Source organism: Sminthopsis crassicaudata, chromosome 4 (assembly GCF_048593235.1).
Source record: "Sminthopsis crassicaudata isolate SCR6 chromosome 4, ASM4859323v1, whole genome shotgun sequence".
In the NCBI taxonomy this organism is placed as follows: Eukaryota; Metazoa; Chordata; class Mammalia; order Dasyuromorphia; family Dasyuridae; genus Sminthopsis; species Sminthopsis crassicaudata.
In genome coordinates this window covers 344,686,602-344,700,232 of record NC_133620.1, presented here as the reverse complement: position 1 = coordinate 344,700,232, position 13,631 = coordinate 344,686,602, and the positions used below count along the sequence as shown (strand labels likewise).

Below are 13,631 nucleotides of genomic sequence, written 5' to 3'. Positions count from 1 at the left end.
ATTTCTTGACTTCTCATAAAGTTATTAGTTTTCATTTGCTCAATTCTAAATTTTAAGGAATTATTTTTTTCAAATGAGCTCTTGGACCTTCCTTTCCATTTGGCTAATTACTTTTTAAAGGAGTATTTTTCTTCAGTGAATTTTTTGCCTCTTTTACCTTTTGGTTTTCTGCTTTTCAAAATATTCTTCTCCTTGTGGGCTTTTTGAAGTTCTTATTATGTGGTCTATTCTGGTTTTTTAAGGTGTTGTTTTCTAAAGTATTTGTGTGTGTGTGTGTGTCCTTTACCAATTTTGGCTTGTTTTTCATGATTTTCTTGCATCACTCTCAGTTCTCTTCCCAGTTTTTCCTTTGCCTCTCTTACTTGATTTTCAGAATACTTTCTGAGCTCTTCCATAGCCTGAGACCAATTCATATTTTTCTTGGAGGCTTTGGATATTGGAGCTTTGACTTTGTTGTCTTCTTCTGTGTTTTTATCTTCCTTGTCACCATAGTATCTTTCTATGGTCGAAATTTTTTTTGTTTTTTTTTATTATTTTTCCAGTCAATCTTTTTACTTTTAACTCTTTGTTAAAGTGGGGCTCTGTTTCCAGAGTGCAGAGTTCACTATCCCGAGCTTCAAAGATTTTGTACAATTGTTTTCAGAGATACTCCTTGGGACCTGTAAGTTTTCAGTTCTTCCAAGGTGGAATAATCTAAGTGCATTTACTATTCTCTTGGCCTGTGCTCTGGTCTGTGAATGACTATAAGCACTCTTTTCTGCCCTGGAACTGTGACAAGAACTGCAATTTCTGGTATGTTAGTGCTCCTCCTTGCCCTGAGACTTCCACAAGCAAATTTTTGACACAAAAAAATCTTTACATGATCTCCAGGTATATGAGGTATATAAAATAGGTATGCAAGCCAAATATTTACTGATAATAAATCATAATTGTATGACCTCTACATTCATTTATACAATCCCATTCAAGATCCACATTTTAAGAAGCTTTGATTTAAATAAAAGGGAGAATCCGCATTTTCTCAGATCTGCCTTGAGTAAAAGACAATGGGCCAGAATCCATCAATTCTCCTAAATTCAAATTCCTTAATCTTTTGAACAGATATGAGTTTTCTCTGTCATTACCAATCCTATACCTAAAAGGACTGCTTGAATTACCTACAGAATGAAGAAGTAGAAAAATGGAAAAAACCTTGGTACTAATTCTATAATTGGTTATTAATACAAGAGAAATAATCATTTCTTTCAATAAATTTTGAAAATCAATCAAGAGGTATTATACATAATACCTGTACCATATATACCATAATACCTATACCATAATACCATAAAACTGTAGTATTTCAGATATTGTGTTAAACCCATGGAATACAGAGACAAAGTTACAACAGTCCCTGCCCTTAAGGAATTTACATTGTAATGGGGGAGATTATAGGTACATATATAATTCATATAAAACAAATGTAAAGCAGTTTTGGGTATGAGTAAATTAGAACAGGTGAGGTCAGAAAAGATTGTGTGAGAAGAGAGTATTTGAGTTTAGTCTAGAAGGGAATCAAGGATTTGAAGAGAAGCACGGGTGGCAAACAAAGAGGCATGAGGGACAGACAGACAAGAAGATGCATGTAGGGTGGAATAGGGAGTAGATTCAAAATAAAGGGAGAAGAGAAATAAAGCTCTAGACTTTAAGTAGGAAGTGGCTATGTAGTAAAGCAATTTACATGTCAAAACAGGAGTTTATGTTTGATCATAGAAATGAAAATATTGAATGCTTGCTCTGGACATGTTGCAATGGAGTTGTGTGTGAAGCATCCAGTTGGAAAGAAATCATTCAAGATATAGAACCGGTATTCATGAGAGAAACCAAGGCTGGCTATATAAACTGATGAGTCTTCTACATAAGGGTGGTAGCTAATAAAAATAACCAAATGAGATAAAGTAGAAAATGGAAGAAGGCTCTGGGCAGAACCTTAGGGTAGCGTTCTGGTTGGTTTTCTGGAGGTCTTGGAGGAGCCTTGTTTCAACAGATTAATCAACACAAGAATTAGCCAAGTCCAAACTTTTTATTATCTTCTTCAAAGTCTAGTATCCTTGCCAGGGGCCCAGGCTAGCTTTCTTAAAGGCTTTCTCGAATCTTGGTTTCAGTGCAGAAGAGAAGGAAGAGAAAGGCCTGAAACCTTGGTGGTGTGAGATGGAATGAATCTGGCTGAGTTTGTCCCAGTTTATATGCTCTATTCTAATTACATTATCATAGGTATCAATCTTGTAGAACTTTCTTAAGTACTAAATACATGTACTGAACTAGAGAACTATTAAGCACCATGCTAAACTAGATAACCATTGTCTTTATCAATCCCACTGAGTTAGCACCTTGTAAGAATCTTTGTTTTAAATACAGAGTTCTGGCCCATAACACCTTGGGATATACCCACAGTTGGGAAGCATAAGAGGAATGTCAACCTGACCAAGGACTGTCTAGTCTTATAGTTAGAAGAAAACCTAGGAGAATCAATGCCACAAAATCCAAAGAGAGATTATCCAGGAGGAAATGAGGTGGTTAACAGTATCTAGTGCTTTAGGAGGAAGTGTTTTTAAGAAGTTAAGGACTTTTAAAAAAAAGAGAGAGATAAGGACTGAGAAAGTACCATTAAAGTTTAATGATTGAGAGATTATTGCTAATTGTGAAGAAAGCAATTTCTGTTTCATGAGGTCAGACTCAAGATAGGGGATTAAGAAGAGTTGAAGAAAGGAAGTGGGGACAGCAGTTATATAAGTTTTTCCAAGAAGTCTGGCTGAAAAGGGAGGAAATACTTAGGTTGACTGAGGTATTTTTTAAGGATTGTGGAAATTTAGGCTTGTTTGTAGGCAATAGGGAAGGAACCATTAGAGATTGAAGGTTAGAGAGAAAGAGATGATAATGAGGGCAGTCTGCTAGAAAAGATGGGATCAAGATATATTGTGAGAAAAACTTACTTTCCCTTTCAGAAGATTTTTTTTTTTTTTAAGGAGTTCTTAGCAATTAACTTCAATTTATTTTTGGTAAAATTAGGTCTAGTTGGAAAAAAAATAAAGTTGTTATAATTGAGGCTGATTATTTTGTACCCAAGTTTAAGACTTTACATTAATCTCTTTTAAATTTCATCTTATTAGATTCAGCCTTAAAGCTCTAACCTGAGGAGATCCTGTTGGATCCTGACTGTCATCTAGTGTGTTAGAAATCTCTCCCAGCTTTGGGTTATTTCAGATTTGAGGAGCATATCATATCTACTTTTATCTTAAATCATTGATAAAAATGTTAAATAGCACAGTGTCAAATACAAATCCCTGGAATGCTCCATTGGAGACCTCTCACCATACCAACTTTGAACCATTAGCAACTAGTCTTTGAGTGATACCATCAAATCCCTCTAATACATTAACATCTTATCTGTGTTCTTCTCCACAAGAGTAGTATGTGATACTATACTTCATCAAATGCTTTGTTAAAATCTAGACAAACTATGGCTGTAGAATTTCCCCTCATCTGCTAATTATATGATCCTGTCAAAAAATGAAAAGGTTAAGTCTGGCATTTTTATCTACCGTAAAATTTATGTTTCCTCCCCATCCCCATTACATTTATAAACAATTTTTAATATTTGCTGCTGTTGTTTTTAAATCTAGAATTTCAAGTTCTATCCTTCTGACTCTTCCCTCCCCCTTCTTTGAGACATAAGCATTCTGATATAGGTTATATTTGTGCAGTCATGTAAATCATAACCTGTTCTTAATGAATCCAGACTGGCTCTTTGTAATAGCCATTTCCCTTTCTAGATTTTTGCTCACCATCTTCTTCGTGCTCTATGCTAGAATTTTCCTGATATCAAAGGCAAGCTCACTTGGCCTATATTTTTCAGTTTCTGTCCTTTTCACTTCTGAAAAATGGAACATTTGCCCTTCTCAAACCTTGTGGTACTGCTCCTGTTTTCTGTGATTTTTCACATATCATTGACCCTGGCTCAGCAGTACTATCAGGCAGTTCTTTTAGGTCCTGAGGATATCATTTACCTGGGCTAGCTAGCATGAAGGCAGTTAAGTGTTCTCTTCCTGTGTCCTTACTTAGTTTAGGTATGACTATCCTATTAGTCTTTTCTTGTTCTATTTCCAGTGTGTGAAGTTTATTCTTATTTGCAGAGAAGGTAAAAACAAAGCAACTTTGCCTTCTTTCCATTGTCACATATCATCCCATCTACTCTCAGCAACAATGCTATTCCTTCCAGGATTCTTCTTTTCTCCCCAATTTGACTTTTTAAAAAGTTCTTTTTTGTTTCCAACTTCTCTCCCTAACTTCAAATCGTGACATTCCAAGCATTTTTTTTTATTTTTAGATTTTAATTTAAAAAATTTTTTTATTTTTCCCTAGTCACATATAAGTACATTTTAATATTAATTTTTCTGTCTTCCAGATTCTCTCCCTTCTTCCCTCTCTCCCTACCCCTCCCACTAAATTCCTCCTCCATTGAGAAGGCAAGCACTTAATACATGTTTAGTCACCAGGCATTATTTAAAAAAAGAAAAAAATTTATTAAAGCTTTTTATTTTCAAAACATATGCATGGACATGTTTTTAAACATTGACGCTTGCATAGCCTTGTGTTCCAAATTTTCCCCTTCTTCCCCCCATCCCCTCCCCTAGATGGCAAATAATCTAATATATGTTAAACATGTTTAAATATATTGGATTTAACATATTTTTACATATTTATACAGTTTTCTTGCTGTATAAGAAAAATCAGATCAAAAAGGAAAATAAATGAGAAAGAAAACAAAATGCAAATAAACAGTAACAAAAAGAGTGAAAATACTATATTGTGATTCACACTCAATTCCCACAGCCCTCTCTCTGGATGCCGGTAGCTCTCTTTATCACAAGACCATTGGAATTGACCTGAATCACCTCATTATTGAAAAGAGCCATGTCCATCAGAATTGGTTATTGTATAATCTTCTTGTTGCTATGTATAATGATCTCCTGGTTCTGTTCATTTCACTTAGCATCAATTCATGTCAGTCTTTCTAAGCTGCTCTGAAATCATCCTGCTGGTCGTTCTTACAGAACAATAATATTCTATAACATTCATATACTATAACTTATTTAGTCATTCTCCAATTGATGGGCATCCATTCAGTTTCTAGTTTCTTGCCACTATGAAAAGGGTTGCCACAAACACTTTTGCACATGTGGGTCCCTTTCCCTTCTTTAAGATCTCTTTGGAATATAAGCCCAGTAGTAACATTGCTGGGTCAAAGGATATGCACAGTGTGATAACTTTTTGGGCGTAGTTCCAAATTGCTCTCCAGAATGGTTGGATTCTTTCACAATTCCACCAACAATGTATCAGTGTCCCAGTTTTCCCATATCCCCTCCAACATTCATCATTATCTTTTCCTGTCATCTTAGTCAATCTGACAGGTGTGTAGTGATACCTCAGAGTTGTCTTAATTTGCATTGCTTTGATCAATAGTGCTTTAGAGCTCCTTTTCATATGATTTGAAATGGTTTCAGTTTCTTCATTTGAAAATTGTCTGTTCATGTCTTTGGCCATTTATCAATTGGAGAATGGTTTAAATTCTTATAAATTTGAATCAATTATCTATAAATATTTTACAAATGAGGCCTTTATCAGAACCCTTAAATGTAAAAATATTTTCCCAGTGTATTGCTTCCCCTTTTTTTTTTTTTTTTCTTTTGGCTGAGGCAATGGGGGTTAAGTAACTTGCCCAGGATCACACAGCCAGGAAGTGTTAAGTGTCTGAGGGCAGATTTGAACTCAAATCCTCCTGACAATAGGGCTGGTGCTATATCCACTGCCCTACCTACCTGCCCTTATTGCTTCCCTTCTAATGATAATGAGATCTTATCCCAAAAGCTGAGGGTTTTGGGTTTCTCAAACACTCGGATTGTTATAGTCCTTGACTGTTTTGTCCTGTGAACCTAACCTATTCCACTGATCAACTATTCTTATTTCTTAGCCAGTACATATGGTTTTGATGACTGCTGCTTTATAATATAGTTTTAAGTCCACCAGGCATTCTTTTTTTTTTTTTTTAATTAATTAGTTTTTATTTATTTAATAGTTATTTTTTACTTTTATATTTTTTATTTTATTTATTAGTTTTATTTTAGTTTATTAATTAGTATTTTATTTAGTTTTATTTATTTTATTTACCAGATATATGCATGGGTAATTTTACAGCATTGACAATTGTCAAACCTCTTGTTCCAATTTTTCCCCTCCTTCCCCCCCCACCAGATGGCAAGTTGACCAATATATGTTAAATATGTTAAAGTGTAAATTAAATACAATATATGTATACATATCCAAACAGTTGTTTTGCTGTACAAAAAGAATCAGACTTTGAAATAGCATACAATTAGCCTGTAAAGGAAATAAAAAATGCAGGTGGACAAAAATAAAGGGATTGGGAATTCTATGTAGTGGTTCATAGTCATCTCCCAGAGTTCTTTCACTGGGTGTAGCTGGTTCAGTTCATTACTGTCCTATTGGAATTGATTTGGTTCATCTCATTGTTGAAGATGGCGACATCCATCAGAATTGATCATCATACAGTATTGTTGTTGAAGTATATAATGATCCTTGGTCCTGCTCATTTCACTCAGCATCAGTTCATATAAATCTCTCCAGGCCTTTCTGAAATCATCCTGCTGATCATTTCTTACAGAACAATAATCCATAACATTCATATACCACAATTTATTCAGCCATTCTCTAATTGATGGGCATCCACTTAGTTTCCAGTTTCTGGCCACTACAAAGAGGGCTGTCCACCAGGCATTCTTAAAGCACTATTCTATGATTCTGTATTCATCCTGTTACCTGGCCTTGCTTCCATATTCTGTACATTTTTTAAAAAAATATATAAGTTGGAACACTCTTTCATATGAGTGGAAATAGTTTCAATTTCATTATCTGAAAGTTGTTCATATCCTTTGACCATTTATAAATTGGAGAATGGCTTGATTTCTTATAAGTTAGAGTCGGTTCTGTATATATTTTGGAAATGAGGCCTTTATCAGAACCTTTAACTGTAAAAATATTTTCCCAGTTTGTCACTTCCCTTCTAATCTTGTTTGCATTAGTTTTGTTTGTATAAAAGCTTTTTACTTTGATGTAATCAAATTTTCTATTTTGTGATTAATAATGATCTCTAGTTCTCCTTTGGTCACAAATTCCTAACTCTTCCACAAGTCTGAGAGGTAAACTATCCTATGTACCTCTGATTTATTTATATGATCTTGTTCTTTATGCCTAAATCATGGACCCATTTTGATCTTACCTTGGTATGTGGTGTTAAGTGTGGGTCCATGCTTAATTTCTGCCATATTAATTTCCAGTTTTCCCAGCAGTTTTTGTCAAATAATGAATTCTTATCCCAAAATTTGGGATCTTTGGGTTTGTCAAACACTAGATTGCTATTTTTATTCACTATCTTTTCCTGTGAACCTAACCTATTCCACTGATCAATTAGTCTGTTTCTTAGCCAATACCAAATACTTTTGGTGACTGATGCTTTATAATATAGTTCCACTCATATGAGTGTTCCAAATCACTATTGATCAGAGAAATGCAAATTAAGACAACTCTGAGATATCATTACACACCTGTCAGATTGGCTAAGGTGACAGGAAAAAATAATGATGACTGTTGGAGGGGATGTGGGAAAACTGGGACACTGATGCATTGCTGGTGGAGTTGTGAACCAACCCAACCATTCTAGAGAGCAATCTGGAATTATGCCCAAAAAGTTATCAAAATGTGCATACCCTTTGATCCAGCAGTGCTACTACTGGGCTTATATCCCAAGGAAATACTAAAAAAGGGAAAGGGACCTGTATGTGCCAAAATGTTTGTGGCAGCTCTTTTCGTAGTGGCTAGAAACTGGAAAATGAATGCATGCCCATCAATTGGAGAATGGTTGGGTAAATTGTGGTATATGAATGTTATGGAATATTACTGTTCTGTAAGAAATGACCAGCAGGAGTTATACAGAGAGGCTTGGAGAGACTTACATCAACTGATGCTAAGTGAAATGAGCAGAACCAGGAGATCATTATCCACTTCAACAACGATATTGTATGTGTATGTATTCTGATGGAAGTGGATATCTTCAACATAGAGAAGAGCTAATTCAGTTCCAATTGATGGACAGAATCATTTTTGTTTTTCTTCCCAGGTCATTTTTACCTTCTGAATCCAATTTTTCCTGTGCAACAAAAAATTCGGTTCTGCACACTTATATTGTATCTAGGATATACTATAACACATTTAACATGTATGGGACTACCTGCCATCTAGGAGAGGGAGTGGAGGGAAGGAGGGAAAATTTGGAATAGAAGTGAGTGCAAGGGACAATGTTGTAAAAAATTACCCATGCATATGTACTGTCCAAAAAAAGTTATAATTACAAAATTAATTTAAAAAAAAAAATATATATATATATATATAAAAGTTGGTTAGTAAATTCCCTGTACATTGACATAATCTTTTCAGACAAATTCCATCTTTTCTCTTCAGTGGGATTATTTCTCTTTCTATTTTGAGAATTTAGTTTTTCTTGAGTAGTCTGAGATTCCATTTCTCATGTTCCAGTTTGCTCATCACAAGGGATATGAGTCCAGAGCTATTCACATAATGAGTTGGTATAGGCCCCTGAGAAAGCTTCATATATGCCTGCTTTACCATAAGAATTCCTATTATAAATATCCCATTAAATCAAATGAACATTTATGTTAAGATTGCTTTGGTTAAGCTCATCAAGCTAAGCTCTAGTTTCTCCATCTTTCTCTTAAAATTTGACACCTAAAACTGACTATACTACTCTAAGTGTGGTGCTATTCCATTCATTGTCATATTGTCCTAGGAGATTCGCAAAAAAAGGAGGAAGAGGTACCAGACTATGGTTACGGCTATAGCTACGGCTGCATTTGGGTCTAGGTCTGAGTCTGGGTGACTTGTTTTGTCTGCCTCTGGTCTGTTGCAGGAGAGATGCAAGGTACAGTGCACCGGCTGCTGTTGGAGGAGAGACAGAATGAGCTGAAGACTGGATCTGTCCTGCTGTTGAAGCAGGTAAAGGAAGCAGAGCAATAAGGACCATTTATTTTAAACTAAGCTGGCTTGGGGAAATCTTCTCGAATCACAAGAGTTCATTGATGTAGTGCTTTAAAACTTGAAAAATGTTTAACGTATGGTATTCTGTTCCAAGGCTATGACTCTCATATAACCACATAATGGCTTAGCTGGCTGCATTTTCTCCTAGAACCCAAGCAAGTGTATGATAGTTCTGTGGCCACAATTTTAGCACTTGTCCTGCAGCGTTGGGCCACTTACACTGAGATAGGATGTCATAAATCTATTATCTCATATGATGGCCTATTTCTACTGGGGTAGCTCCTGCTCCTTTAGTATTGGTTCCTTCTCTTTAGCAGTAGGGTGAGGCAGGGATAGGGGTTTTGGGTCAAATTATAGAGATTTCTGTTGGACTTTGCTGTGGGCCATCAGGATCTTACGTCCAGCTTAGTACTACTTAGGAGATTTAGCTTTGAGTACCTATTGGACTGTGACCTTCTCCTTCCCATGTTCTCCAGATTGGAGTATTCTCCCCCTCACTCCGCAATCACTACCTCAATGTAACACCCAACAACCTGGTCCAGATTTACAGCCCAGATTCAGGAGATGGGAGAGGCCCCAGGAGTTCTCAACCCCTTTCCAAGGTAAGAGGACCTTCCAAGGCTGGGAAGTTGGGAGAAAACAAAGGAAACTACTTTTTTTCCCTTCTTTCTTTCTTCTTCCTTCCATTTTGTCTTCTAACCTGTTTTTTTAGTATCTCTGCTCCCCAGAGAGGCTATCTTATTGAAGATGTCAGAGTTTGAAGTGCTGAAAATCACTGTAAATTTAATCAAGAATTGAGGACCCCCGTGTGGAAAAAGTTGTGGCGAGCCACAGAACTTTCACAACCAGGCAATAGGCCAGCTAGTCTAATGTGTTATAACTCCTCTTTTTTTTTTTTTTTTTTTTTTTTTTTTTTTTTTTTTTGGCCATTGCAGTCTTAGAATGGGGAAAGATAGGGGGTTAAGGGGACTTTGGGGTTGAAAATGGGGACACTTTAGGCCCAAGACATTGTGCTACTGGGGCTGTGCTGAGAGCATGGTGCCTTGGATGCTCTGGGGCATTAAGCATGATCCTCTTTCCATAGTCTCTTCATACTATATTAAAAAATGTATTCCCTAAAAAGGCAAGTAAACCTGTTTGATGATGGCATTTCCATGGCTACTTGTTAATCTCAAGCCAGTTTCTCTTGAAGTGTGCATCAGTAAGTGTGTGGTCACATTCAGATACTTTTTAATATCCACCCCAGAGTTGGTAAGGGGTTTTTGATAGTCAAAATTCATAGACATTTCAATATGAAGCAAATAGCTTTTTGAATTATTGGATATTTGGGATAGTAATTCCTGCTATAGCTTGTTTCCATTAGCAATATAATCAAAACCTAACTGTATTTGCTTGAGCTTAGAAACCTGTTTGGGCAACTGTACCCCCAATTACCCCTTTCCCCACCCTGATGAAGACTGAAAGATACTTTATTCCCATACTTTATTCAGTTTTCCGGGACATTTTCAGCTTTCTAGTCCTTTCCAGTCAGAATCTCTGTCTCAGCCTCCTGCTCCTGAGAGCTGCTCTCATGCTCTTCATTGTGATGGGAAGCCCAGAGAGAAGCTCAGGACAATCAGCATGGAGGCAGCCCCCAGAGAAGAGCTTCCTGAAGCAGGTAAGAAAATAATCTTCTCTCTGGAAGCAAAACCACTTTGACTGCTGCTCTTTTGTAAAGAATGACCCAGCCAGGCTCTTGACTATTGCCAGTTTTGTCCTTTTGGTTGAGTCTGACCATGAAGAGGATAGTACCCCCATGATGGGGGGGAGGGTCATTGTAAGTGATTATTAGTGTGCTTAAGGCAAAGATCCTTTTCTAGTGAATGGAACTCTTTGTGATCTTGGACATGTTATTTAGCTTTTCATATTTTCACTTTCCCCAGTTATAAAATGGGGGGGGGGGTAATATTCCTGCTGTTATTGGAAGAGTGCTTTGTAAAAAGACCATAAGAATGTGTTTGGTCTATATGTTGGGCTGGAAATGCTTTAAAGTTGGCAGTACTCAGCATACATTATTTTCTTGAAGCCCACAGAAAAAGGAAACCTCCATAGAGGGATAGAATTGTCCCAGGACTGGGGGTATGGGGAGAGAGGTATTTCCACAAGAATCTGGGTACATCCAGTCACTGTCATGTCTTGGGGTGCTGCCTTCTAGTACCATAAAAGGACAATTATGTAGGTTTCTCCACTAGGTTATCAGAGAATGGGGCCAAGTAATCAAAGACTTGAGCCCCTAGTATCTATTTACATCTGCAACTGAGCTAACTCCTCTCACCCTTGCCTTTTGTGTTGTGCAGATGATCTGGATGGACTCCTAGGGGAGTTGCCTGAGGACTTCTTCTCTGAGGACAGTGGCTGGTGAAGCAGGACCACAAGGACCTAGCATTGCCTTGTTTGCTACAAGTTGGACATGGACTCATCTCATTTGTGAGACAGTGGGTGGAGGCAGGGCTGTGTTCTTTTGCCTTAGCAGATAATATTGTGAGCATGTCAGCTGCCCCTTTCCTACCTATTTGTGAGAGAGTTCTCCTCATCTTTTAGGTCAGAGCATCTTTCTTAATAGATTCTGTCTGTGGAGACAGTTTTGATCATAGACAAGTTTCCTGGTTCTCACAATTTTGATTTCCACTCTTTGGACAACTGAAGACACAGGAGTAAACAGGGACATAATTCCCCAAATCTGAGCTTAGAACTACTGTTTGCCTCCTTTACCTCCCCACCTGGAGTTAAATTATCAGTTTATTTTTCCCTCAGAATGTTGTCTTTAGCTACTTTCATCCTGCCCCTAAGAGACTACTTCACTTAGGCCTGAATTACTTATTTATCCCTAAAACAAGGTTTTTACTGAAGTTACACAGAGGCTTCCAGGATTAGGATCAAAGAATTAGGGCATTGTGCCATAATTTAAAATAAAGTATGGTGCTCACTCTCCTTGGACTTTGGGCTATATGCTCTTCTGCCAATTCTCTTATGACTTTAGCCTTCTTGCCTTCTTTTGTATGTCTTTCTATGTCCTATCCATCTTGATTCTGGATGCCATAATGTTTTGAGGGAGGGCTTGAGCACTCTGACTTCACAGAGTCATTCATAGAAAGGGACACCATAAAATTAGCTTAGTTTCCTTCTGTAGTAATTTCAGTGATTTATTCCCAAAACAAGGACTGATCAAGGAGAGGGTGGGGCATAGTTTTTTATATTTGTTCCAGCCCGAAAATGCAGATGGGAAAAAAGAAGGTTGGCCTAATATCTTTGCTTATTGCCAGAAAAGGAGAGAACCCAAAAGGTTATGGCCTTCTAGGGTTAGGTTTAAATTGCCAACTTCCTTTCAAGGACTACTTGGTCCACAGCTAGGGTTCCTTCTAAAATGTAACTTTCCATTTTCTAAAATGTATATCCATTATGAGGCTAAAGAGAGAAAAGGAGAGGCTGTAGGAGATGGAGGATGCAATCAGTCAATCCACATTTCTTAAGTTCCAAGTCTTGGACACTATGCCATAAAGAATGAAACAACCCTTATCATAGGGATCTTACATTCTTAAGATGAGATACTACAAAGTGTACATATGTATATGTGTGTATATGTCTATGTAGAAAAAATATAAAGTTAATAAATAAAAGGAAATGTAAAATTGTTTGGGAGGGAGGACGCTGGCAGTTGGAGATATTAAGAAAGGCTTCTTGTAAAAGTTGGTGCTTGATGGTGTTCAAGGAAATGGAACGTTCTAGGAGTCAGAGTTAAAGAAGATGGACATTTCAGGCCTGAAGGGCAATCAATGCAAAAACAATAGGACATCCTGAGGGACTGATCCTTGTGCTATAGCTGGCACTATGGACTGATCCTGATATATCTTTCTTACTGAATATTTTACCATATATGCATCAGATGCATATGTATCTAACCACTTTTTTCTTTACCAAATCTGTCTGGGATGTCCTACCTCCTACCCCAACCCCAGTTCTGTCTTATCAGACTCCCACCTAAGCTTTCAGGGCCCATATTAGTCTTGTCTCCATGAAACTCCCTCAGGCTCTTCCAGTCCACAGGCCTTTCTCTCCTGAACTCTAAAGTTCAAGATGAAAAAATAGCTATAGAATTGAGAGCTGGAAGGACTTCAGAAATAGTCTTATTGTAAAAGGAAGAAACTGAGGCTGATGCAGTTGAAAGAACTTGTCTGGGTCATAGTAATAAACAGATTCAGGATTCAAATCCATAACACTTCTTCTCAGGCTCTTAAGCACATTCTACTTGTCACAGTGGTTACTAATGTTATGTATCCAGGGCTTTCAATTCCAGTGTCAACTTGCAGAAAATAGTGACTGTGACCTTTGTATCTCTCATGGCTCCTTGCACAGATTCTATGCTCAATAAATGATGAATGAAGCAGCCCCTGTATGTTCATAGAAATATGGGAGATATTAAAAAC

At 37.1% G+C, this 13,631-nt stretch overlaps 1 protein-coding gene across 3 annotated transcripts in view; it reads left to right on the top strand.

Annotated features, from left to right (window-relative positions):
* HROB (homologous recombination factor with OB-fold) overlaps window positions 1–13,589 on the top strand; it is a 30,041-nt gene extending 16,452 nt beyond the window's left edge. The window contains exons 7-10 of one of the 3 annotated variants that reach the window (XM_074261135.1): window positions 9,041–9,126; window positions 9,645–9,770; window positions 10,762–10,825; window positions 11,505–13,589. In XM_074261135.1, coding sequence (XP_074117236.1) covers window positions 9,041–9,126; window positions 9,645–9,770; window positions 10,762–10,825; window positions 11,505–11,569 — 341 coding nt within the window. In that variant the 3' untranslated portion in view covers window positions 11,570–13,589. Of the gene's footprint in view, window positions 1–9,040; window positions 9,127–9,644; window positions 9,771–10,658; window positions 10,826–11,504 lie in introns of those variants that run through there. The other 2 variants (XM_074261134.1, XM_074261136.1) reach the window with 2 other exon arrangements.
* Window positions 13,590–13,631: the final 42 nt, after the last annotated feature.